The sequence below is a fragment of the Puccinia triticina genome, chromosome 1A, assembly GCF_026914185.1.
Source record: "Puccinia triticina chromosome 1A, complete sequence".
Lineage (NCBI taxonomy): Eukaryota > Fungi > Basidiomycota > Pucciniomycetes > Pucciniales > Pucciniaceae > Puccinia > Puccinia triticina.
The window spans coordinates 6,428,505-6,453,213 of record NC_070558.1 but is presented as its reverse complement, the minus strand read 5'-3'; the positions used below and the strand labels follow the sequence as shown (position 1 = coordinate 6,453,213).

Genomic DNA, 24,709 nt, shown 5'->3' with positions numbered 1-24,709 from the left:
CCGGTGCACCAAAGACTAGAGTGGTAGTTTTATCGGGTGAAACTGTTTCAGTCGCTTCGTTAAGAGGTTCCAAGAATTTACAGATCTGTTCAACTTTCACCCATTCATCCGGAGAGAGCCCGTATTTCTCATTCAAATCGTTCGTTTCACAGAAAATCGCTATGCAAGCACAAAGTTTTAATGCCCTTTGAAGCATAGCAAACGTTGAATTCCATCTTGTTGGGGCGGGGGTTGATGAGGAGCAAGGATGGACCTCGACAATCCAGCGGCGCTTGCAGTTTGGGGGTGGGTGGTGATGAGCAACCCTTTAGACGAGGGAATTGAAGCGGATGAGGGGCTCTAGCCCGCGGGCAGCTTCGAGCAGGTAGGTGGAGACCTTGTGGCCAGGCGGGAAGCTTCTTGCTGGGTGCTTGGTGACGAAGGGCTGGCCGTGGAAGGCCATGAGCTGCTTGGGCACATTGGTGTGCAGGCCGGCGTAGACCGGCGAGGCGTCTATCGGCGGCGGCTCGACAGACGGCACGCCCGCCCGGTCGAAGCCGACCCGGCCATCGCCCTTCGTGCTCTCCAGGTTCCTGCCAACGCGCAAGCAGACCCCGTGAGCCCTTGAGCGGCACCATGCGGGTGGGTGGGGCGGACTGACCAGACTCCAGCGGGCCCGCTCCTGGCTTCAAAGCACACCACCTTGAGCTCCGTCGTCGTCGTGAGCTGCTTGAGGGCAGCAAGACTCTGGATGAAGAGGCAGGTCTCTGAGCTCGCCTGAGTTTTATGCTTCAGAAGGTCGCACTTCGTTTTCCAATGATACCTTTGACTATTCCGTCAAAGGCTGCTGATTTTTGTGGCGAGCGCTTCAGGAATGTTGCGAAGCCACTGAGGTGCGAGACAATAGAGGACACTTCAACTGTAGATGGCTGGTCGTTTAGAATACCCAAGAGACTTGCAGGTGTTTCCGACGCTGGTGACGGCTTGGTGAATGCTTTTATTCCAGCTTGAGCAGCAAGATTAATGACATGGGCCATGCAACCAAGCAAACATTCCTTTGAGTTGAAAGGGATTGCACCGTCCAAATGGGTCCCCATAGTCCCATTGTTAGATGCGTTATTGGCCGTGATACAGAAGATCTTATTGGAAATGCCAAAAGTTGTGAGTATGTTGGCTAGGTGACTTCCCAGATTATCTCCAGCATGGCTTCCTTCAATTGGTATTGCCGCCAAGATCATTGACTTGAGAGAAAAGTCTTTTGCAATCCAGTGTGCAGTAACGCCGAGTATAGATATATTGCTAGGAGACGTCCAAGTGTTGCATGTCAAACTGATTCTAGACTCTAGTCCGTGGAACTGATGTCGGATAACTTGTTGTTCTTGCTGGAAAGATTTGCGTATGAATTCCGCAAGAGTATCTTTTCCACAGATAAGTCGCATTGTGTCTGGGTTGATCAGTCAAAGTAGTTCTCAAAAATATGTTGTGGAAAGGGATATTACAATTGATAAAAAAACAAGCAATCGCAGAGGTCAAGGTGTTGCTGTTGAGTTTTTTTGGTAATATTCCCTTCTGTAAGAACTTAGTGATTGCACCCGTATTTGACTTTCCTCCTTTGGTTATTCCATGACAGCGCTCCAAGTGATTGGACATACTTTTAGTGGATCCTTTTTTGTCAACCGCAAGTTTTGCCAGGCACTTATTATCGCCTCCAGGAGTCTTGTTTGCCTGGCAAACATTGTGAGAAACACCCTGGATGGTTGTCGTCTTGAAATATTGCCAGACCCAGCTTTTCTTGCTGCTTTCTTGGCTCTTGGCGGAAGGCGTTAATTGTTCAATATCGGAGTCGGAGCTGGATTCTACTTCTTCAACGGAGCGTTTCGTAGGCATCTTCGCGGCCAGATGCAAGCAGGTAGCTGGCTGGCAATTAGGGATCCCACGTGCACTGCAAAAGATCACTTCGAGGCTCAGGAGTGCAGATTTCCAAAAAAAAGATGAAGACCCGACGGATACCCGGCGTCGGAGCCGGATACACCGGGCTCGGATCTCGGGAGAGCCATACCCGAACCCGGAGGGCCGGATCGCAACCTTATTCATGATCCACATGTTTCTGCAGCAGCACTCTGGCAGTCCAAGCAGCCACTTGGTTGTCCATACTCCATATGTACTCTGCAAACACCCACCAGCCTGCCAGCAGCTGGAGCCACAAGACCACAGGAAGATGGGATGAGCCGCAGATCCGGAGAATCAAGCCGAGGCCTGTCCGCGGAGGGCTCCCGCCGGATATCCGCAGATCGAACCATCCGCGCGGATTGCTCCGAGGCTGTCCCAGGGAGACATCATGATGGGAAACCAACGGACTCGGAAACGAACGAGGATGGAAGAGGAGACGGACGTAGTGGTCATTGGAGCAGGCGCCAGCGTAAGTACGAAGTGCGATCTTCTGAAGCATACGACTCAGGCGAGCTCAGAGACCTGCCTCTTCATCCAGGGTCTTGCTGCCCTCAAGCAGCTCACCACGACGACGGAGCTCAAGGTGGTGTGCTTTGAAGCCAGGAGCGGGCCCGCTGGAGTCTGGTCAGTCCGCCCCACCCACCCGCATGGTGCCGCTCACGGGCTCACAGGGTGTGCTTGCGCGTCGGCAGGAACCCGGAGAGCACGAAGGGCGACGGCCGGGTCGGCTTCGACTGGGCGGGCGTGCCGTCCGTTGAGCCGCCGCCAATAGACGCCTCGCCGGTCTACGCCGGCCTGCACACCAATGTGCCCAAGCAGCTCATGGCCTTCCACGGCCAGCCCTTCGTCACCGAGCACCCGGCGAGCAGTTTCCCGCCCGGCCACGAGGTCTCCACCTACCTGCTCGAAGCTGCCCGCGGGCTAGAGCCCCTCATCCGCTTCAATTCCCTCGTCCAAAGGGTCGCTCATCACCACCCACCCCCGAACTGCAACCGCCGCTGGATCGTCGAGGTCCATCCTCGATCCAAGCCCACCCCCGCCCCAAATCGTCCTCGAGAAACCACCATCGTCTACTGCGACTTCGTTCTCGTCGCATCTGGGTCAGCTTCCCCGTTTGCTTCAACAGGCATGCTAGGGCCACTGACTGACAATATCTACCCCCCTCTCTTTCTCAAAGGCGTCTTCAGACATTACAACGTGCCTTATGTGCCCTTCATACCGTCGCTGTCGACTTGGCCCAAAGAAATCATCCATGCCTGTGCGTACACTAGCCCCTCGGACGCTGTTTTCCAACACAAAGTAAGCGTTTTTGCCACTCAGCACACCCATTCAATCCAGGAAGAACAGGGGGGGGGCTGACTTTCTGGGGGCAGACGGTAGCAGTGATCGGCATCGGGCCATCAGGCTACGACATTCTGCGGGAGCTAGCCATGCGCCGAGAGCAGGAGCAAGGCCGGGGCGAGACGGGTGGGAAGAAGCTGTACTCGGTGGCCTCGCACCCGGCGAAGATGGGCTGGGACTTCGGCGACCCGGCGGCGCCGTCATGGACGAGGCAGATCACCCGCGTGCCGCGGGTCGCGCGGATCGAAGGCGGGAAGCTCTGGCTGGTCGACGGCCGGCCGCTCGAGGACGTGGACCTGCTCTGCTTCGCCACCGGCTATCTCTACGACTTCCCCTTCTGTCGCCCCCACGACCCGCCCTGGGCCGCCCATCCACTCACCCTTCCCCCGCCACTGCCCCCCACCCTTCTTCCCCCCGACCCCGCTCCCTCCGGACCCCCAACGCTTTCGAAGCCCGGCCTCCGCGTCCACCATCTCGACCGCACCCAGCTGTTCTTCTACCCCGACCCCTCGCTCGCCTTCCTCGTCCTCGTCCACCAAGCCGTCCCCTTCCCTGTCGTAAGCACCCCTCCTCCAACCCTGACCATCGGGCCTCTCACCGCTGCGCTTTTTGTTTCGGCTGGCGCCACACACATGGCGGCGCTGCTGTGCAGGCCGAGCATCAGGCCCGAGCGGTCGCCGCGCGATGGTCCGGGCGCAGGCCGTTTGCGCTCCATCCGATGGACGACGAGCACACGGAGTCGAAGGAAGTCCATGCGATGCCGCCCGTAAGCGCGCCATCCCACACCCCTCATCTCCTCGTATTCATCTCCCTCCTCCCCCCCCCCCCCCCCCCCCCCCCCCCCCCCCCCTTCTGCACCTTTTGCTTTTCTTTCCGTAGCCGAAGGAGTTCGAATACGAGAACCTCCTCTTGGACTGCATCGGCGAGGGCGCAGCGTGCCATGACGACCAGGCCTGCTGGAAGTATGTCCCCGCGTGGAAGTACAAAGCCAGAGAAGACACCGCCGCCAATCGCAGGCTCGAGTTGGGTTATTGACCATCTTCTTTCTGTGTCCAACTCTGTTTTTTTCTTCTTTCTTCTTTCATCGAGTGTACTCTGTGCTGTTTTGTCATCCTGCCCTAGCTTGAATAATATGCCAACTCCGCCATGTCCCCGCGAGCTCCAAGGGAAGACGCCGTTTCGCTGGGACCCTCGGAAGGAGAAGTCCGCCCTGATGCTAAAACAATTCATCATCATGTTTCTTATGGTTTACAGCTGTGTTCCCAGCACTGGGCAGCGAAAAAATGCAATGGCATCTCATATTCCTCTCACCTTCCTGATCCAACCAACAGAGACCCTTGCCAACCGTCCAAACTTGTACCTTGTGACCCCCAACACATGTGCTCTTTCGATCAACCGGAGGGCCAGTCTCTGTATCTCCAAGAGAAAAAGTATGCACACCAAACTCAGGAGACCCCCAGAGGTGCACTTTTCCACAACACACAAGAAAGCATCCAAGGGACGACCTGTTTGGAAATGAGACCCTTCTTCAGAATGCAGGGTCTTTGAGGATGTTTCCTTTATTGGGCCCTGGGACAGTGCCAGGGAGTTGCCGCTTGTACAGCAACACAGAGACAAGAAAGAGGACCGCCTCTGGCACAACACACATGGACAGTGCAACAAGAGGTGCAGAGCTTGCAGGGCTGCCTCGTCCTCTGCAGCAGGCTTCATCTGGCCATGTTTACAGCTGTGGCGGTTGCGCTAGGTATCCGTGGATAGATTGAGGGGAATGCGGAGCGTGGGCAGGCGTGATTCAGCGATGCTGTTGCTCCAGATGGACCTTGCATGTACGCCTCTTCAATAACAAGGGTCCATTCCTCATCATCAGGCAGTCCGACCACTTCGAACGTAGCGCAGGGCTGGAATAACTGCATGTGATCGCATCCCCCTTGTTCCCCTCAATCTGCAGTGTGGATGCGTGATGAGAGGAGGATTTGGAGAGAAAGCAGTCTGAAAGGTTTGCCTGGTGGCCCCAAAAAACTTGCCATTTCATCATCTCATGAACTCATGTTCACTTCTTTACGCAATCATGGGTAGTTATGTTAGGTTGTGTCATCCACACAATTTGGGTAACATAACTACCCTAGGCCCTGTTTGGAGCCAATATAAATATAGGTGATATAATCATTTGTAAATTCAATAAAAAATACAAAACTCAACATAAAGAATCCAATTTTGTTTGCAGGAAACCTACAGTACTGGTCTCATCAACTATGAAGTTAGATTTAACTGATTCATCCATCTTCAGCACCATAATACCATTATATTACTTTGTTTTGGTCAAAAGCAATATAATGGTACTACAGTACTGAATATGGCTGAATCAGTTGAATCTGACTTCATAATTGAAGAGACCAATATTGTAGGTTGCCTAGAAAAAATATTTGGAGGCTTTATGTTGAATTTTGTAGTTTTCATTGAATTACCCAATGATTATATCACCTATATTTATATCGGCTCCAAACAAAGCCCTAGTTACCCATTGCTCCACATTACATGATTGCTAAAGGGGTCTTTTCAGGCCTTGTGCATAACACAATGGCTTCTTTTTGTGAAGTCCTTCCTGCGCATTATCCAGTGGATTCTTCTCTCAACCTTAAACAACAAAATTTGTTGCAGCACAAAAGCTAGATCTGCCATCATTCAAAAATTATCTCAGCTGCAAAGTGGCTTGACTATTTATAGCCTTCCGGCTGGCGTCTGTTCTCCATTTTTGCTCAGCATCGTAGCTTTTGGCCGGCTCTGTCCGCCACGTTGACCTATTCATTACCTTTGTTTTCCTTTGTTACTTTTGCAAGTGATATTTTTTGTACTCTAATTCCAACTCTTCCGGCGCGAGATCCACCTCATGAAATGCACTGCCTCTCCAATTGCGACCCCTCCATTCTACTTTTTAAGCTACCTTGACATTCACGGAACGTGTATTTTACTTTTTAACGACCTCGAACTGCATTTCTGACCTGAAGAATTGCTTTCTTCATCAAACACCACTGCCAGCGCCACAATGCCCAAGGCTCTGTTTCACCGGATCTGGAAAATGATAATACACTTGCACTTTTGGTTACCCCCCTCACTGTGACTAAATGTCTTTTGTCTCCTCATTCTCACCTAAATGTCTTTTGAATAATTTCCTTTTGCATTGAGCCACGGCTATGTACGTGGAATATAGCCAAGCCCTTGCCCCGTCGACTTTGACTTTCAGAGACACAGTGACTAAAAGTGATTTTACCTAATGCAGCCTGGGGATAGGGCATTGGACGCGGCATCAACTCACAATAAACTCCCCTCGCCATGTGAGGCATCCACAACATACCCAAATATTGTTCCGCTTCCTAGCAACAACTAAATTTTAGTCTTTATCCCACAACCTCAATCTCAAATCCTCACTTTAAATGTCTTACATTGGTCCTGCCTGTTCGCGCGAGGAGGAAAACAACGAGCAATTGATTTTTGCTTGATGTATGCCTGATGGAGCTCACCACCAGGAAAAAAAAATAGTCACTTGATGGCAAGTGACATGATGCAGCTTTGGTTTCTGCTTCAGAGCTACTCCATCACTGCTCCAAGTCTGCTCCACCGGCACTTGTAGAGCTTGCAGGACTGCACCAGAGCACTCAATGTGGCACAGTGAGCTGATCCTAATTTTTTCCCAGGAACAGCTGATGCTCGTCATAAGCTGAGCAGTAGCCATTGACTGAGCCTGGGCCAAAGCTGAGCATTGGCTGAGCCTGGGCCACAGCTGAGCATTGGATATTCAAAGCCTGAAACAAATCCAAGTGTCAGCTGAACCAAGAATATTCCAAATCTGAGCATCAGCTTAGCCAACAATGGTCCAAAGCTGAGCATCATCTTGGAAAAGGATTGTGCAGAGCTTGGGATCAGCTGGGACAATACTGTGCCAAAGATTAACACCAGCTGGGCCAAAATTTTTCAAAAGGTGAGCATTGGCTGAGCCAATGCTGGTACAAAGCTGAGCATTGGCTGAGCCAAGGCTGTTCCAAAGCTGAGTATCAGATTTTTTGAGACTATTCAAAAGATTAATATCACTTGAGCCAAGGCTGTTCCACAGCTGAGCATCAGCTGAGCCAAGGCTGGTCCACAGCTGAGCATCAGCTGAGCCAAGTCTGGTCCACAGCTGAGGATCAGCTGAGCCAAGGCTGGTCCACAGCTGAGCATCAGCTGAGCCAAGGCTGGTCCACAGCTGAGCATTGTCTTAGCCAAGGTTGGTCCACAGCTGAGCATCAGCTGAGCCAAGGCTGGTCCACAGATGAGCATAAGCTGTTACAGGAGTGGTCAGACTCAGAATCTGAGCATTGGCTGGGCCGAGATTTATCCAAAGCTGAAAATCAGCTGAGCCAATACTGGTACAAAGCTGAGCATTGGCTGGGTCAATGATAGTCCTAATCTGAGTCTAAGCTGAGCCACAACTGGAATAAAGCTGAAAATAAGCTGGGCCAGGACTGGTTCTGATCTGGGCAACAAAGCTGAGCATGAGCTGGGCACCAAAGCTGAGCATAAGCTGGGAGCTAAAGCTGAGTATCAGCTGACCAGAAATGGTGATCAGTGGTGCCCAGCAAAAACTGAGGATCTCCCGTGGAAATTCTTAAACTGGTTAGATGGTGGGTAGATTGTGGGTAGATGATGGGTAGATGATGGGTAGATGGTGGGTAGATGGTGGGTAGCCCGCTGGAGCAGGCATGATGTCACTTTTCATCAAGTGACTATTTTTTTTTCCTGGTGCACCTACTGGGAGATTGTGATATGGCGTGTATTTCTTGTCAGACACTACATTGGCCTGAAAAGCGGGCAATAGTTGATGTCAATGGCAACAATCAAGCCTTTTCAACATTCTGTCAGAAAGGAAAGTTCAAATTACCAGACACCTTTGCCCCTGGTCCCAAATAACCGAAGTTGTTGAAGAATCTGTTGACCGGTGACTCAAAAGGTACGCACACTAGCATTGGATTTTGGCAACTTGAACTGAAGCAGTGATCCACTTCATCTTCAGATGCTAAAACCTTCCAGAGATATATAAGGACATACAACAACTCAATATCCTTTACTTCTCTTGGCTTCACTCTTAGCAATCAAGCGGGAAAATTCCCAAGAGCACCTGTTTTCACTATTCAAGGAGGACTGTCTCACAACATTGGTCCAATTCAACTGTTAGTAGCAAGTGATGCTCATTTTTCTCAGATTTTTGTTGTGTGCAATGGAGGTCTTCAAGAGGCAAATCATCAGAAGACATGCGCTCTTGGATCATTTGCAAGCAGTTCTACATGTGATGGCATTGACATCAAGATTATTGTCAAGCTGCAGAACTTCCTGTACCAACACAATCCATATGCAAAATTGTATTGCATGGCTGGTAATATCATAAGAAGATGAAAATACATTTCAATGATTTTTAAGACTGTGGAAAATGCTTCAAATGACCCTAGAAAATACAATGCTCCAACATTCCAAGCGGTAGGAATCATAATAGAAGGCAAAGGAATACCCAAGGCCCCTCAACAGATTGTTCTTGAAACTGAAAGTGGGCATTCCAGTTGTATTACTTAGGAATTTGAGTATTGCCAACGGCTTGTGCAATGGCACCAGGTTGGTAGTCCTAAGGGTAACCAATAATACTATCTGCGGCCGTATTGTGACAGGGCCGCACAAGTATAAAGAGGTAACCATTCCTAAGATAACGCTCTTGCACAAGGGTGATTTGTACATGAAAGTATTGTTTTATTGATATCAATTTCCTGTGGGTTTGGCCTTTGCAATGACAATTAATAAATGTCAAGGACAGTCTTAACAGAGCATGAAGCGTGTAGCTTTAGTTCTTAAAAATCAAGTTTTTGCACACGGACAATCATATGTAGGCCTTTCGCGTGTGCGTGAAGTGTCTAATTTATTGGTTGTTCAGTTGGCAGATAAAGATCAAGAAGAGGTTCTGTGAAAAAATTTGTATTTAAATAAGTGCTATAGAAATCTTACTGTTACAGATTTCCTACATAAGGGTTTATACAGGGCGGCGTAGCCGCCCCTGCACTCTAGTAACACACTAATGGGCCAAAATAAGCTGTTTCCAGCCTAAAATTCATCAGTTACCTGGCGCTAAGTTTGCACTGATGACATAACAAATAAGATATTTTCTCTTAAATCACTGCAGTACCCTATCAATATCATCCAATATCAAACACCTCATCTTTCTTGATTCCGTTTTTTTTTTTTTTTTTCAGTGAGTAGTTGCTTGCACTTTTTTCAGATTGCCTGCCTCAATTACTGGCATACTCACAAATTAATTTGAGTTTCTCTGGTAGGCCTGTCAGGTTTTTGCCGCAATAGACGTTCAGTTTTTTTTGATCACCTAGTACAGATCTCGCACTGTTGAGATGAACTTACCAAGCTAAAAATGAACCGATACTTGTCCCGTCTAGAGAAAAGAAAAGCGGGTCTGATGAGCCTAGATTTGGTATCGAGCCTTTTTTTCGCGGGTCTTAGCATTTTGTCGTCAGTAGTCCTGAAAGGTTTCCCGATCAATGGATTCCCATGTTGTTTGTTGTGAAAACCGGTTATGCAGGCTTGATCAACGTTCGGCCTTTGCTTTTCAGCCACGTTTCTGTTCGTAAACTACACGCAACATAAACCTGATGAGGTATACAGGAGGAAAATGCAAAACAGATCATGGGAATCAGTGACGGAGTTTTCAATCTCAAATGAAAAAAAGAGAGCACGAAGCGAGTGGAAAGTCAGAACCCCTGCACGGTTGGATCATTGAGCGGGTCATGCATCGCGGACAAAGAAATCCGTTCATGGGAAAAGAGAAGTCTGCCGGATGTACCCGATTCATCTGCGCCCATTTTCGGACGACTTGTTTAAAGGTAAAAAGGATTTCCATCATACTTTTCTTGGGGAGAAAGATCAGAAATGACAGCTCACCTTCGCCGAAGAAAATTTTCACGCATGGTGATGGCTCCTGAGGAAAGAGTGAGAAGATGGTCGCTGCTTCTTGCTGGGGCAGGCTCTGGCTTGAGAGCATCTCCACCCCGCGTGTCCATTCGGCTGTCGCTCTCGCCTGGTACTTGCTGCGGCTGCCCTGGCAGGGGCGCACCGCAGCAAGTGCGGGAAAGGAGGGCAAAAGGGGTTTCTTACCTCTTTGCCTCGACCAGGTTGAGAGAAATGAGACAATGAATTTCTTGCAACAATGAAGAGGTACACCCCGGGTGCACTAGAACCTCTGGGGACGGGCTGATCCTTACGTCTCACGACAGGACCTCCCCCGCAACAACATACGGTCCAGTCACGGGCCCCGTGCCAGGCCCCACGACGGCTTCATGAAGCCGTCTCCTATTCCCTCGCCCAATCCGCCGTCCAAAACCCACGTCACCAGACGGAAGCAGCCGACTAACGTCGGCTGCTTGCAGCACGTCCACCAAACGGGGTGGCCAAAACAGACGGCCGATACACAGTGGCTCATAAACCACACGGCCAAAACATTGCACGCCACATGTACGGCACCCCACCACCACTACCGCGTGCAACCGTCCGCGGCAAGATGGAACTGGCAGGTATTGCCCGCTCGCTCGCGGTAGCGGGGCGCGATGTGCAACGCACAATGCCACCAATAACGGTGAGAAATGTTAGAGAGTCATTGTTTTTTGCGCACACATCCGAGGCAGGAAACAATCTGCCCGGAAAAACAGAATACAACAAAAAAAACAAAAGGGAATGTGGAAGTGTGGAAAGCAAAGAGAAATACAAGAGCTCAGTACAGGGGGGGTTAGAAATTTAGAAACCAGATATGTACAAATGCATAGATCAAGAGGGCTTGCCGGGAGCCAGAGCAGCATTTTCTTGCGCAAGAATGGCCCTCTTCACCATTACTTCAAGCTCAGTGGGTGGCCGAATGATGTCCACATCAAGCTGAGAGGAGAAAGTGCTTCATGTGGCCAAAGGACCAAGCTCTATTTATGCAAACTGACCACCCACCATCCGTGGAGCTGAACATGTTGGCCTCTTGACAACACTGTGATAATGCAAACAAGGATCATCGCTGACAAACTAATCCACAACCCCCATCAAATTTACATTACAGTTTTCCGTACAACTGTTTTTATTTACATATCTATGTACATAAATGTGTGGCAGGTAGCCATGCCCGTGATGGGGCTGTGCTGTGATGCCATGTGCATGGCTGGGCGGTATTCTTGCCGGGACGAATACAGGGCATTTTGTTTTGGACAGTGGCCCAGCACAGTTTTGCAGCACCGTCGTAAAGTGGAGAGATTGCCGGCTCATCGATGGCAACTCCTGCCCAACGGGGCTAGGAGGTCTGCTGTGTGGAAGGCTAGCCTTAGCCCGTCTGAAGATGGTGATTGGCGGTCTTGCCTCACCGGGACCGCTTTTTGCCGTAGCTGTGGCGAGTCAATGTCAAATTATTGCCTTGGGTGGTTTGACGACGAACTTTGAAAATTCTGCGCCCGTGGTGTAGGGTTCAGGTGTCAACACCCTGAACCTCGCCTTGTTCTGGGGTGGGTGCGTGGTGTCTGAAAAGTTGAGAGCAACTCAGGGTGTGGAGGGGATTGGTGAGGGGGAAGAACGCTGCTGGGGCATGCTTCTTCTTCCTTGAGGAACTCATATATGAGTCGCCGGGCCCTTGCGTGGTGTTATCCGCGGCTGACGTCCGAGGCCCTAGCTTGTCCCGGCTCTGATCCCCAGGTACACCCGCTTAGCCGCCTCCATGGACAGAGGGGTACTCGCGGTGCCCTGCTTGCTCCCCCGCAATCAAACCGCGTTGCTACATGAACCAAACTAAGCCCAAACCCACTTTCAGGACCCTGTGGGAGGCTTGCTGTGGCTGGCCGCAAAGCGGCCCCTCCTGCAGGGAGGGACTTGTGCACAAAGTGAAAAATTTGGCTAAGAAAGAAATCATGAATGGCACCTGGAGGAAAAATATTTAGGGCCTGTACCATAGGGCATGAAAATTGAAATTTTCCAAATTTTTTTGCCTCAAAATTTCTTGGGACATTAACTGAGCCTGGCCAAAATATTGGCTGGAGCCCAAATGTGAAGAATTTCAACATTTGAACCCTCTTCTAATTTTCCATTTTTGTGTACAGGGCAAAAAAAGTTGAAATTTTTCAAAATTGAGGCCCATGGTACAGGCCCCTATAGCCTCACCCACCCTCCCCCTCAGCTCCTTTGGACCTGCCCCAGAGCCAAAATATACTTCTGGACTTCAGCTTTCAAATGGTGCTGGTCTCATCTCCCCAATCCCTATCATTTTCACTGTGCTAATCTTTTAAAAATAAAAAACACAAAGAAATGTAAGCTAAATCTACAACCATCATGCCTTGGGGATCTTGGATTCACAAAACTGCAGATATCTACAGATCCTACACCTGTAGCCACTCAATTGTTGCAGATAGGAAATTCAATCTTGCATATTAGGGGGTATCAAATATGAGAAATCCACAATTAGAAACCAGTCAATTGGCCAAAAGTGAAATTTGTCACCAGTGGATCCCAAAATGGGGTAGAAGAAGGACCAGCATGTTTTAAAAATGGTGGGTTTTTTCAAACCTGTCAATTACATAATGGTGGATTTTGTCATATTTGATACCCCCTATTATCAGAAAATCCAAAAATGGATCTTCAGAGCAATGGAATATCCTTCAGGATTCCTTTTATCTTCAAAACTGATTTCTTCAATTGCGCATCAGTACTGTCAAAGAAACTGTGTGTTCAGTTTTTCTTTCACATATTTTGTTAATTTTTAAACTGTGTTTTTGTGTTTTTAGGATTAAAAATCCTTCCTTTTTCTGCAAGCCTGCAGACATTATTTGTAAGCCTCTCCTACATAGAGACCTCTGGGCAGGTTCACCCAGACCCTCCGTTCAAGAGGCTTAGGTTGAGCTACATAGTCTGGCGGGGCCCCGGACTGATGTCCCCTAACTGAACTGAGAGATTCAGATATTCCAATGACCCTTTCCAGGTGATTCTGTGCCTTTCAATTTTGACCCTATTCCCAAATGGCTGCTGTAAGTGCTTACCCTTTGGACCATGAGACTTGTCTCAATCTTCCCAATCTTTTGCTGCTACACACATTCCTAGCGGTTGAAGAATTCTTGTACCATGTGTGAGTTTTCTGTGACCCCTCACTGAAAGGATGAGATGGGTGGAGGATTAGAGGCCAGAAGTCTATAAGAAGAATCAAGTTCCAAATATTGTTGGCAGAAAGGAAACTTGACTTTTGGTGGAAAGAATAAGAGAAGTCTGTCAGCTGGGAATAGGATTAAATTTGTATGGGGAAGCAGAATCTGAAGTCAAAAAAAAGGTTAAAACTCAAGCTTATAAAGAGATTCTTGGAACAACAACTCCCAAAAAATGGGAAAACAACTCCCATTTCCCAATTTACGTCGCCGGGACAGGTTTTGAGAGTTGTTTTCCCAATTATATTTTTTTTGGGAGTCGTCTGCACAAGTTATTTATTATTATTTTTTTGACAATGGAAAAGGGAATCAGCCCTCCGCAGAACACCATTTTGGGAGCCATCCGCAGACACCGGTAGTTACCTGTATGAAATTGTTATGTGGCATAAAAACACCATATAACATTGTTACACGGCATGTAAACCCCGCATGACATTGATGTAAGATGTTCCCGCAACATGTAACCCCCAAGTACCCCTCATGAATGACCCGCACCATGTAAACCCCATGAAAGAAGTTTACAAAAAGTGTACCACATGTATGTACCACCTGTGACAAGCACAAATACCATGTAAACCTTAAGCATTAAGTATGCACACCACAAAACACATGTACACACGCAAAATTCAACATGTAACCCAACATGTAACATTTCACCCCCAATGTACCAATTTGTCAGGGTTAGGTAAACAGGGGGTGTGCGTGCTGCCGTTGGGACAGAAGGCTGGATGGAAAGCGCTGTAAATAATGTGAAAATGAGAGGAAACATTTGCAAAATTTCTTTATTTGAAAGGATAGATTCAGGCGGTTCTTTTGAGCTAATAAAATTGATTATATAAAGTTCAGCGGAACCGGGTCTACGTGAGGTAAGTTGTTAATGCATGATGGCTAACGTGCATCCCTCATACTTAATTTTCTGATGACATAATATTTCCTTAATTTTCATAGCACAAAGTATATACAACATATAAATATCCCTGAACTTTTTAGACTGTTTGGTTGTGTAACAAAAAGGTTATACAGTTAGCAGCAATTTCCTACTGAGCCAATCACACCCACCTTATATCTCATGTTGTGATGACACATTATTGCTAATAATATAAAAGCACAGATAATATGCATCATCAAAAAAGTGCAGCAGTTTGGAAGATAAGAAAAAATTGGGTTGAAAAAGGAAAAAAGAATTTTAAAACACAAAACAGTTGGGTTATCCACTAAATCAGCAGATACTATATAGCAAATTCTTGCTTCTGATGTTTGAAAAGAATGGGTTAAAACCAAAAAAAACAAAGGTGAAACCAAACAACAGTTCCAATATCTGCTAATTGAGAAGATAGCATAGAAAATTTCTGCTTTTGCTTTTGCTTCTGCTGCAATATTGCTAATTGCCCTGGGAGGGTAGCGGTCATTGCTTCACATGGCAAGTTTTCAGGGGTAGTCTCTTAGGTGAATACCTCTGAATGAAAACTCAAGTGCAAGGCAGGTGGTTGGAAGAGAAGAGAAGACTGAGGATATCTGGAATACATGGCAACTAAGTAAAAGTAAAAGTGCAATGAGTAGAGAAGAAGTCAGATGAAGTAGAATAGAGAAAAGGAGGAGGGGATAAAAGAAAAGGAGACTGATATAAAGGCCCCAATCACAAACGGGTGCTGTAACTGCTTGGGCTTGGTAGGCTACAAGACGATGAACCTAAAATCTGGGGTATCCTCCTAGTAGCAAGTGCTTTCAACACTCTCCTCATGTGGTTCCACGCTCAGGCAGTTATTCCTATAAGGGAATAACACTCTCCATTAGGGGATATCAATCTCCTAATGGAATTTACTAGTCTCCTTGGAGACAGTAGGTAATAGGAGCTGGGCATCCGCTACTGGTCGCGGAGTCCGCTCCTGGTGCCAGAACTTGTTTGCACTCTTTCCGGCTCGGTGAGGCAGTACCTCTCCGACCTAGGGGTCTAGAGTAGCCTTTTGGAGCATTGAAGTAGTTATTCCGTGCGCTCAAGGCTGACACAAGTAGCGCAGCGGGAAAAACCCTGCGCTATTTATTTTTAGTCTAGCCACGTGACAGAGCGGAAAACCACCATCCTGTGCTACACCGCAAAAATATGAAAATTTCTCCTAGGGGTGATTTTTGTTTCTGGGTACTATGGAAACATTTTATCTTGAACACACCCCAGAGTGAAAAACTGAGCCAAATTCAGGATGCTCAGCCAAAAAGACAAATATTTACAAGCAGTGCAAAAATTATTCTTGCTTGTTTTAGGTAATTATTTTGAATCAGTTTAGCTCATTTTTCACTTCTGAGGCATTTAGAAAACAGAATGTTTACAATTTTACCAACCCCAAAGTACACATTGAGGGGGGGTATGTGTGATTTTACAATGTGTTAACTAGATTCCCACCTTGTAATGTAAAAGCAACTGTGTAAAATTATACCTGAAGTCTTCCATATGGAATTTTACTTGGTGTTTTTTTACAAAGTGCCACCTTGCAAAAAAAGTACATTGCAAAATTGCATATTTGCAGCAAAAACCTGAATTTTACAAGGCAAATTTTGAAGAAGCAGTACACCATGCAAAATATACCTTGCAAAAATCAATAATGATGGCAACCAGGTTTGAAATTACAAGGTGTTGTGTAAATTTTACAAGGTGGTTTTGGTACACCGCACAAAATCTACCTTGTAAAGATCAATAAAAGTGGTTACAAAGCTCAAATTTACAAGTTGCTGTGGGAAATTTACAAGGCAGTTTTTTTTTTTTTTTTTTTTTTTTTGGAAAACCCACTACTACCAACTGCACTTGGAAAATATGAACTTCTGCTGGAATTATGAAATTTCTGGGAGTCATGAATCACCATACAACCCTTGTTCAAATTTTATGTCAGTGGAGTGAATTCTCTTATTGCTCCTGCACCTTCAATAATTTCAGCAGGAGTGCATATTGGACAATTTGCAGTTCAGGAAAGTCAATTTTCCAAAGGAAAAAGGAGTAAAAACACCCTATAAAATCTCCACATCACCTTGTAAATTTCAAGCCTGGTAGTCATTGTTATTGATTTTTGCAACACATGTTTTGCTTGGTGTACTGCTTCCTCAAAATTTGCCTTCTAAAATTCAGGTTTTTGCTGCAAATATGCAATCTTGCAAGTTCCTTTTTTTACAAGGTGGCACTTTTTAAAAAAACACCAAGTAAAATTCCATATGGAAGACTTCAGGTATAATTTTACACGGTTGCTTTTACATTACAAGGTGGGAATCTAGCCAACACATTGTAAAATCACACTTAACCACCCTTAATGTGTACTTTTACAAAGAAATTTATTACAGGGCCTTGTACCTTGTAAGAAACACTTTGTAAAATTCACCCACCCCATAACCAAGGCAGATTACACGTCTACTCTTGGAATTTACCCATAGCCAAAACTAATGGGAACTTTTCAGCGCCCTCAATGACCTCTCCAGTATTTAAGGAGGTTATGGGGCCACTGGAATTTTCCCCCCAGACATTTCACCGCCCATTAACCTGTAAGTTAACTCGTGAAAATTCTCCTCTGGCTTATTAAAGCCACCACTTCCTTTACTTCTGCCTTCCTGGCACAAAAACCACTAGATCTTAACTCTAAAAATGCCAATATCCCTTATAAGCATTTATTACAGTTATATCTTTATATAAAGTTGCTGTAAGACCTCCGCCTCTAACGCGCAGCCAATCAGTTTAAGCGCTTACCAGCTATTTCTCCGACAAAAACCTTATATATACCTGTTCTTAATAAGTAAAACTTATTAATTACAAATACCTTCCTCTTACATAAGAGTGTTTAAACCCTTGTAGTGGTTAAATACAACGTAACAAGTTTGGCACATTATTGCCAGTGTTTTATTTCAGTACAGTTATAGTACTAGGGCAAAAACCCTTATTTCTGACAGGTTTTTACCCCAAGTTTCATAAAAATAGCTGACAAGGGGCAAGACTTTTCCCTCTGGAAAACATTGACGTGAGGTCTGGCAAACATGCACAGCCTAGGAATTTTACTGGCTGGTAGGCGTGCTGGGTGACTTTCTGGCGGGTAGGGTTCCATGCAGAATCATGGATTGTAGTGCTCCCAGCATTCATTGTGCTTGCTGTTTTCATATAACCAACTTCCATGGATCCAACTATAAAAACACAGACAACAGTAGCCGCTTCCCCACCTAGCTAAGTGAAGTTAGCAGAGAACCAGACGGCTCCTTGCCTCTGTTGTGGATAGGTGAGTCACCCCTTCTCCTACCTTCTCTATGTCCACAAGTCAGCTTCTTGTGCCCCATCTCACAATCATCAGTGAAGGGTTCCTTGAACCTTAAAACAGACGGATGCCAAAAATACAAATATTTCAAGTCAGACTCAGAGTATTGAGATGACCTTCATTGAGCCTGAATTAAATGCAAAATTCAGTAAGCCTCTCCCAGGAGGTGCGAAGCGTTTCCAAAGGAGAGGCTTATTGACTAAAGCCATATTATTGGCCTAAGGCTGACACTGACAGGGGTTTTCAAAGGAAAACAGGAGTGTTTTATTTACATGCCTTTCACAAATATCTCCCCACTACCAACAAAATTTTAGCTGAGCATGTTGTAGCCCTTGATCTCAGCTATCTTTTACATATTTTTCCCCAGTATTTTTGAAAAAATTGGCTGGAAAGTAGCCATTCTTGTAAGGGCTGCCCCTGACCTATGTGATGATCATGGACCCATTGGGTCAACTACAGGTCAAGATTGTACAGGTTCTCATAGTTTTGGCCTCAAGGAAATTTTTACATCCCAATTACATCCAAGGGATGTTGATATAATCTTGATGGCATACATGGTAACATGAAGAAAGAGAAGCTGATTATAATGGTGCCCAAGGCTGTAAAAGGTCAGCTGGGTAGAGGGTGATATGTGAAATAGAAGGGAGCTTCATTATAATGGCTGGCCAGCCTCAAGCCAAATTTTGGACATTATACTCAAGTCCCTCTCTTGTGTGAGTGTGCTTGAACCCTTTGAGCACAGGGAGGGACATTTTTAAGTTTGACTTAGTTTGACTTAACCAAAAAATTTCCTTTATCAGGTTTGTTATTGCAATTTCCAACAGGTTCAACATACAGCACATTGCTGCTTGGACAATCTTGTCCAAGCAGTTTCCAGAAACATTTTGCCCAATGGGTTCTGCTATAAAGGCCTGGATTATTACAGAACTTGTTGTAAAAATTCTGTCTGATGACTGCTTGGACAGGTCTGTCCAAGTTCAGTCCAACAGCAGTTTATGCAATGTAGAGCACTTGGATTGTGTCTTTTTCATCCAGCTTCAACGGGGATGACACACTATCTGTACCTGGATCTTGAGCAAGAAAACTCATATTCCAATATATAAAAAATAATTTTGAGACATAATCACTTACTATTGCAAGTCACACAGATAATTCTACTTCTGAGACACCCTTCATCAATCCTGGCTAAACCCAGCCTTATCATTTATCATTTTTATTTTTATCTGTTGTACACCCAGCTTCAATGAAACCAATCATGGAAATATATACAACAGGTGCAGGCCAAATGCATAAACATTGACAAGGAGTTCTGACATTTAAAATGTATGTATCTCTGTCTGGTCAATGATCTTGGCCCTGGATGAAGCACCATCTGTACAGGATCTTGGGCGCAGGGTCTTATTTTTAAATTTTAGTGAAAACATATTCATTTTCCATTCCAATATATCTTTTGCCCAAACTCCTCTGTGCTTAAAATTTATTTTTAGCCATCAGAAATATTCCAACATCATGTCTTCACCACTGATACTTGGGGTGTTGTGCTCCATCTTGATTACAACTAAAAGAGTCACCAGCTCACTGGTTCCTAGCTTTGAAAGTAGTGCTGCAGCACACAATCAGGGTAATAAATAATTTCATTTCTAGTTTCCCTTAGTGCTGTGCCTTCCTAATGCTGATTCATTTTTTATCTATCATCATCCTTCATATTTTCTTTCAATCCATAAGTTTCTGAAGCAAATCAAATTGCTCAACAGGAAATCACTGAAGGCCGGAAAGAGCAACAGGTCACATGTGCACAAAACAATTTCCTTGAGACACAGGTAACTTCGATTTTTTTTAATGGATATCAGAAACAAGGGTCACTACCTGAACAAAAACCAAATTTTCAGGTGGATGAACCAGGGAAAGTATACAAACTGACAAATCAAAAATGTAAGTAAATTTTTTATGTTGGATCAACTGATTGGTATTAAATTGCTCATTCTGATGAAGATCCAAAATACAATCTTAACAGATCATACCACAAAAGATGAAGGTAAGTTATTCTTTCATTTGAAAGAGTTGATCAACAGCTTGCAACAAGTAAAAGCCTCTAGACCAACTCCCACCAAAAGGATCATCTCATACCATCATATCCGGTTAACAGGACCAACCACATCCACACCCAGTTGGGTGATTTTATTCAGATTTTAATCTAAGAATAGGGGTGACTAGGCATTCAGCCCTCTCTCTTCAAATGGCTTGCATAAATTGAAGCAAGCTTCTGAGGATGATGCAATGTGGGTGGAAGAAAGGGTTTGATGATCACCCAATTCCAAATTTAAAATCTGAATAATCACCTGAGGCCTAGATCCCAAAGTGGTCTCAAAACCAGGATAAGATGTTTTGAGATGATGAGTTTGGTGGGGTTTGGTAATGGTAGCTTTGTGATCAGATTAACTTGAATCAATATGGTGGATAAAGAGCTGAATTTTTAAACTTCTCTCTGATAGAATATACTTTGCTATCACTCAATCATGATTTGAAAATAATCACCAATTTGTTTGAGGGACATCAGGATCCAGAGCAAAATCATGGGATTTTTCCACCAAAACAAGAGCATATAGATTTAATTGAAGATATTCAACACAAAATATTGGTTTTGAAAGAACTGAAGCTGTTAGAACTAGGCCGATTTGATTTGATCAACAATTGGGAGAAGTTGAAAAGTATTTTACCTAACAATTTCAAACATTACAAATATTCAAAGATCAACAAAGAGTATCAAATTCCCTCCAGTGTCAGGAAAAATGGTGAAGAATTGGGACTTTCAATTTTGGGGAAGATAAAGAGAGCAGTTGTTGTTTATGAATATACCATACCTCATATCAAAAATGAATCTTTTGAATTTATGTTTCACCCTTCAAAATATATGCCCTATTTATTGAACACAATGGATTTCTTATTGAAGAATGGATTTATTTGCAATGAAAGTGTGAAAAAGATTTTCCAAGATGATTTATTCCTGACAAGAGCAAGTCTTTATGCAAAGTATTATTATTCTCAACAATTCCCTTTTACCAGTGAGTTGTTTGGTAAGACAAGTGATGGTTGGGGACCATTGGGTTTTAAATTTTTTACAAGTAAGTATCTCTTGAATTCTTGCATGTGATTGGGTGTTGCAAATCATCCTCCTTTTTCTCTCTTTCTGATAAAATGAATACACATTTATATAGTACTTGATGAAGAAGATCATGCAAGGATCAAAATGGAATTAATAAACCAAGCAGTGCTTGAAACTATGTATTATGGGGGGTACTCTCTTGCAAGCAACATACATTTCATTGAATTTTGTGATATCATTTCAGACAGGAAATATTTGGATCATTTGAAATTCAGAAAGGGATTCATAAAATTGAATGCCCAAAATGAAAATTCTTTAGCTGTAGAAGAAGTCAAAAAGGATGTCAAGAAAGCTCTCACTATTTCAATCAATGCACATGGTCCAGGTGTCAGTTATACCAATGGGTACTTTGTAATTTATGCAAAGCCTATATCTAAAATGATTTGCCAATATCTGGACTTGATTGAAACACTCATTTGCCCAGGTGTCATAACCCAGGTGACCAAAGAAATGAAAATAGATGCCATGAACTTGATTGGTCCACTGGCTCAGGAGGAAAGTGATGCTCAACCTCTGCTTACTGGGGAAAATCCAAAAGCATATATACTACAAAATGCTTTAGACTACTATCAAGTTATACAACTATCTTCAGAAATTGATGATCTGAAGCGTCTTCCAGAGGCTTTCACAAAATTGGACTCCTCTTGCCGCAAAATACTGAAGAAACAATCCATTGATGCCCAATCAATCCAGATAGATTATCAAGATCAAATAAAATATATCTATCCAAAGTTCAAAAAAGCACATGAACGGCTTGAAAAAGCTGATTTAACTTGGAAATATTGGTTATCAGAAAATAAAAACTTGAAAAATCTTCATGAAGATGGTTTAGATGCATTGCTAAAGTGGCCCAAGTCTGAGATTGTGAAATATCATGTTGAACCCATTCTTGAGAACATGATATTTTCTTTAAATGATGGTAGATTCCATAAAACCATTCTGGTTTTTGTTGCATATCTCCTGGTTCACACCTTATTTCATTTTCTACACTCTTAAAATTTATTCAGCCCTAAAACTCAAAGTCATGCTTGATACTAACTCAGTTTCTTTTGATGAATCCCGAAAACATATCAATTCCCTATCCAATCTTTGGCATTGCATTGTTGCAGCCCAAAATACCCTGCTATCAGTGTTTTCTCCAATTCTTCAAACTAGCCATCTTGCACAGCATTTTGTATTGCTGCTGCAGAATTTCATATATCAGTCTTTTTCTCATCTGTTGAGATAGTGTATTAGCATTTCCCTATGTAGTATGCTTCTAACCTATACACCCACAACTTAGCCTATATTATACATGTATATAGTCTAGTTGTTCTTCTTACTGTTATCCTTCCCCACTGAATGATGATTATACTTTGACTCATTGTGCTCGGACTTTGTCCTTGACATCTTGTCAAACTTCTCTTAGTCTGCTATCACCCAAGTTACCCTCAACATCATCTTGGGCTGTCCTTTTCACTTACTTTTTGTATCATCTTCCTTTAACTGAACTGCTTTATCCTTCAGCTCTTCATCATTGGTTTCCTATTATGTTTCTTTTCTTTTTTTTTTTTTTTTTGATTACATAAATACATACTGTGTGTAAGAGCTGGAAGCTCTTCACTGGGCTAGGCACTGGCACTCAGGAGAGACAACGGTCTCAAGGAATTCTGATGCCAATGTTGGGGTCTTTATTGCATCTAGCTCAGGGAGACAAGTCAGTTGGGGTTGGGTGTCTTCTGAGTACAACTGATAAAGGAGAAGAAGAGAAAGAGAAAGAAGCAACATACCTAGCTCAGGGAGACAAGTCAGTTGGGTTTGGGTGTCTGCTGAGCTAGGAAAGAGAAAACAACAAGCTATGTAGGGCCGCATCTAAGTTTATTAAAACCACAGATTCACCAAACAAAAATTCAAGGGTTTCCCCTGTACCCAAGCAAATACCATATAAAAACAAGTTAAACCAGCAAAAAGCACAAAAATACAAATTGTAGGTGACTAATTATACATGAAAAGCAACAGATTTAACAAACTCCCAGCCTGTGACATGCCACAGGTAAAAAGAGACCAGATTTAACCCGCTCAGCCTGGCAGAACTGTGAGAAGCAAAAGTCGGGGCTGTGAGGATATCACCCCGCGCAAGTGCAATGGGGGATGCCCTAACAGAAAATCATCATCCCTTTGAGAGTGACCTTGTTAAATACCTTTGCCGGCAGACTCCCCACCGACTCCACTTCACTGTTGCCAAAGCCAACACAACCACCAACAGAAGTTGACTGGTTGCTTATGCCATGATCTCAACCACAAAATCTTCTAACGCCACGACAACCCCATCCCCGCCTGCCCAACAACTGCACCTCCCGTTTCCCCCGCTAGACCTCCCCTCGGCCTTGCCAACGTCAAAACGCCACGCGACCCCACAAATCATACAGCCTCCCATCGGCTGTGTTCATATCAAAATTTGTGTGCTGACCTCCACTCTATTCAGCTGTTTTGATCTTGAATAAACGTACAATCTCGACTCCTAGGCGCCCATCACGCCGCCCTGTTACTCTTGCAATCAGCCCTGGTCATTCTTGAACAGAGGGAGATTCTGAACCTGTTTGTTGGCGTTGAGCAAGCCAACCAATATTATATTTTCAGTTGGACAGGGGAGACCGTGGGCCCCTCGCCAAAGAAGACCAATGGTCCAGCAGGGCCCTGTTCTGGCAACTTGCGGGCACCAATTGGGCCTTCCGGGCAAGCACCTGCGTCCTCCGCCCCTTCAGTCTCATCAACTCGCTCATCTTTGTTGTGGATAGTCACACGGAAAAATTCTGAGGAGTGTGCAATGGTTGGCAAGACTTAACAAAAGTCCGAACTCTGGAGCCAACACTATAATATCTTCACCTGTCTTATTCTCTCAGCCGCTGGCCAGGATGAAGATCAAAAAGAGTACAAGCAATTTGCCCGGGTTGACACCGGCTTCCTCTCCCAGTACTGCTTTACCCTTGATGCTGATGGCAGGCCAACCGGCACTGTCCATCCTGTCACCCCCCAGCTGCTTCCTGCTCTGATCGACATGGCCAAAGTCACCAGTGATCTCAAAGGGGGTCGTCAACAGGGCAATCACCACTGCGCAAAGTTGGTAATTTCCCCGCCAATCCCGATGGAAGCAACGTGCCCCCTCGCATAAAGCACTTTCCCGGAAGATGCGGCAAACGCTTTCATTGCTGCTATCAAGAAGGCTGGTGGCTCAACTCAACAAGCCAGTAACAATGTTGACTCCCTGCTTGTTAGCTTATCAGCATGTCAACACTGACAAAATGGCATGAAGCGTTTGAGATGTTCAAACCAAAGGTCAAAGAGCCCTCCGGGCCCCAATAGACCTTCTTTGACCCCAAGAGAATGTCTGGTTGCAGTCAGGCATGACCCTTGCTGAGCCTGAGTGCCTCCTCACTCTTAGACCCCACGACCGGCGCAGCGCGCGTGAGTCATTCAAGTCAGCTTACATGACTACCAAGACAATTCAGGCTTGAGAATAAGAAGGCAAAACAGGCAATAGCACACAATGTAAAGACCTTTTCACTTCATCTCTTCAAAAAAAAAAAAGAAGAAGAAAAAAAACTCAGGAATCAGCAAACTCAAATCAAGATTATGACAACATACTGATCACATATCCCCTGTGGACTTAATACCACTTTTTCCGCCCAAAAAACACACACATCCAGGACCAGAAACAAATAGGGTATAAATGGAGTGTGCTTTGGCACACTCTTAATAATGGAGTGTGCTTTGGC

General features: G+C 45.0%; 4 protein-coding genes across 4 annotated transcripts; 2 read left to right on the top strand and 2 right to left on the bottom strand.

Moving 5' to 3' along the window:
* Nucleotides 1-307: 307 nt before the first annotated feature.
* On the bottom strand, nt 308-2,279 carry PtA15_1A707 (uncharacterized protein; the record flags this gene model as incomplete). Its single annotated transcript, XM_053165763.1, has 3 exons — nt 308-572; nt 641-756; nt 2,160-2,279. The coding sequence occupies 3 exons, from the start codon at nt 2,277-2,279 to the stop codon at nt 308-310; spliced, it is 501 nt and encodes a 166-aa protein (XP_053016922.1).
* Nucleotides 2,280-2,317: 38 nt separating this feature from the next.
* On the top strand, nt 2,318-4,305 carry PtA15_1A706 (uncharacterized protein; the record flags this gene model as incomplete). Its single annotated transcript, XM_053165762.1, has 7 exons — nt 2,318-2,398; nt 2,468-2,553; nt 2,622-3,029; nt 3,117-3,228; nt 3,303-3,827; nt 3,923-4,036; nt 4,150-4,305. 7 exons carry the CDS (start codon nt 2,318-2,320, stop codon nt 4,303-4,305), a joined length of 1,482 nt encoding a protein of 493 aa, XP_053016921.1.
* An 11,014-nt stretch (nt 4,306-15,319) lies between these two features.
* Nucleotides 15,320-17,622, bottom strand: PtA15_1A705 (uncharacterized protein; the record flags this gene model as incomplete). Its single annotated transcript, XM_053165761.1, has 2 exons — nt 15,320-15,409; nt 17,542-17,622. 2 exons carry the CDS (start codon nt 17,620-17,622, stop codon nt 15,320-15,322), a joined length of 171 nt encoding a protein of 56 aa, XP_053016920.1.
* Nucleotides 17,623-23,221: 5,599 nt separating this feature from the next.
* PtA15_1A704 (uncharacterized protein) lies at nt 23,222-24,105 on the top strand (the record flags this gene model as incomplete). Its single annotated transcript, XM_053165760.1, has 3 exons — nt 23,222-23,393; nt 23,459-23,755; nt 23,837-24,105. The coding sequence occupies 3 exons, from the start codon at nt 23,222-23,224 to the stop codon at nt 24,103-24,105; spliced, it is 738 nt and encodes a 245-aa protein (XP_053016919.1).
* Between the last annotated feature and the right edge of the window lie 604 nt (nt 24,106-24,709).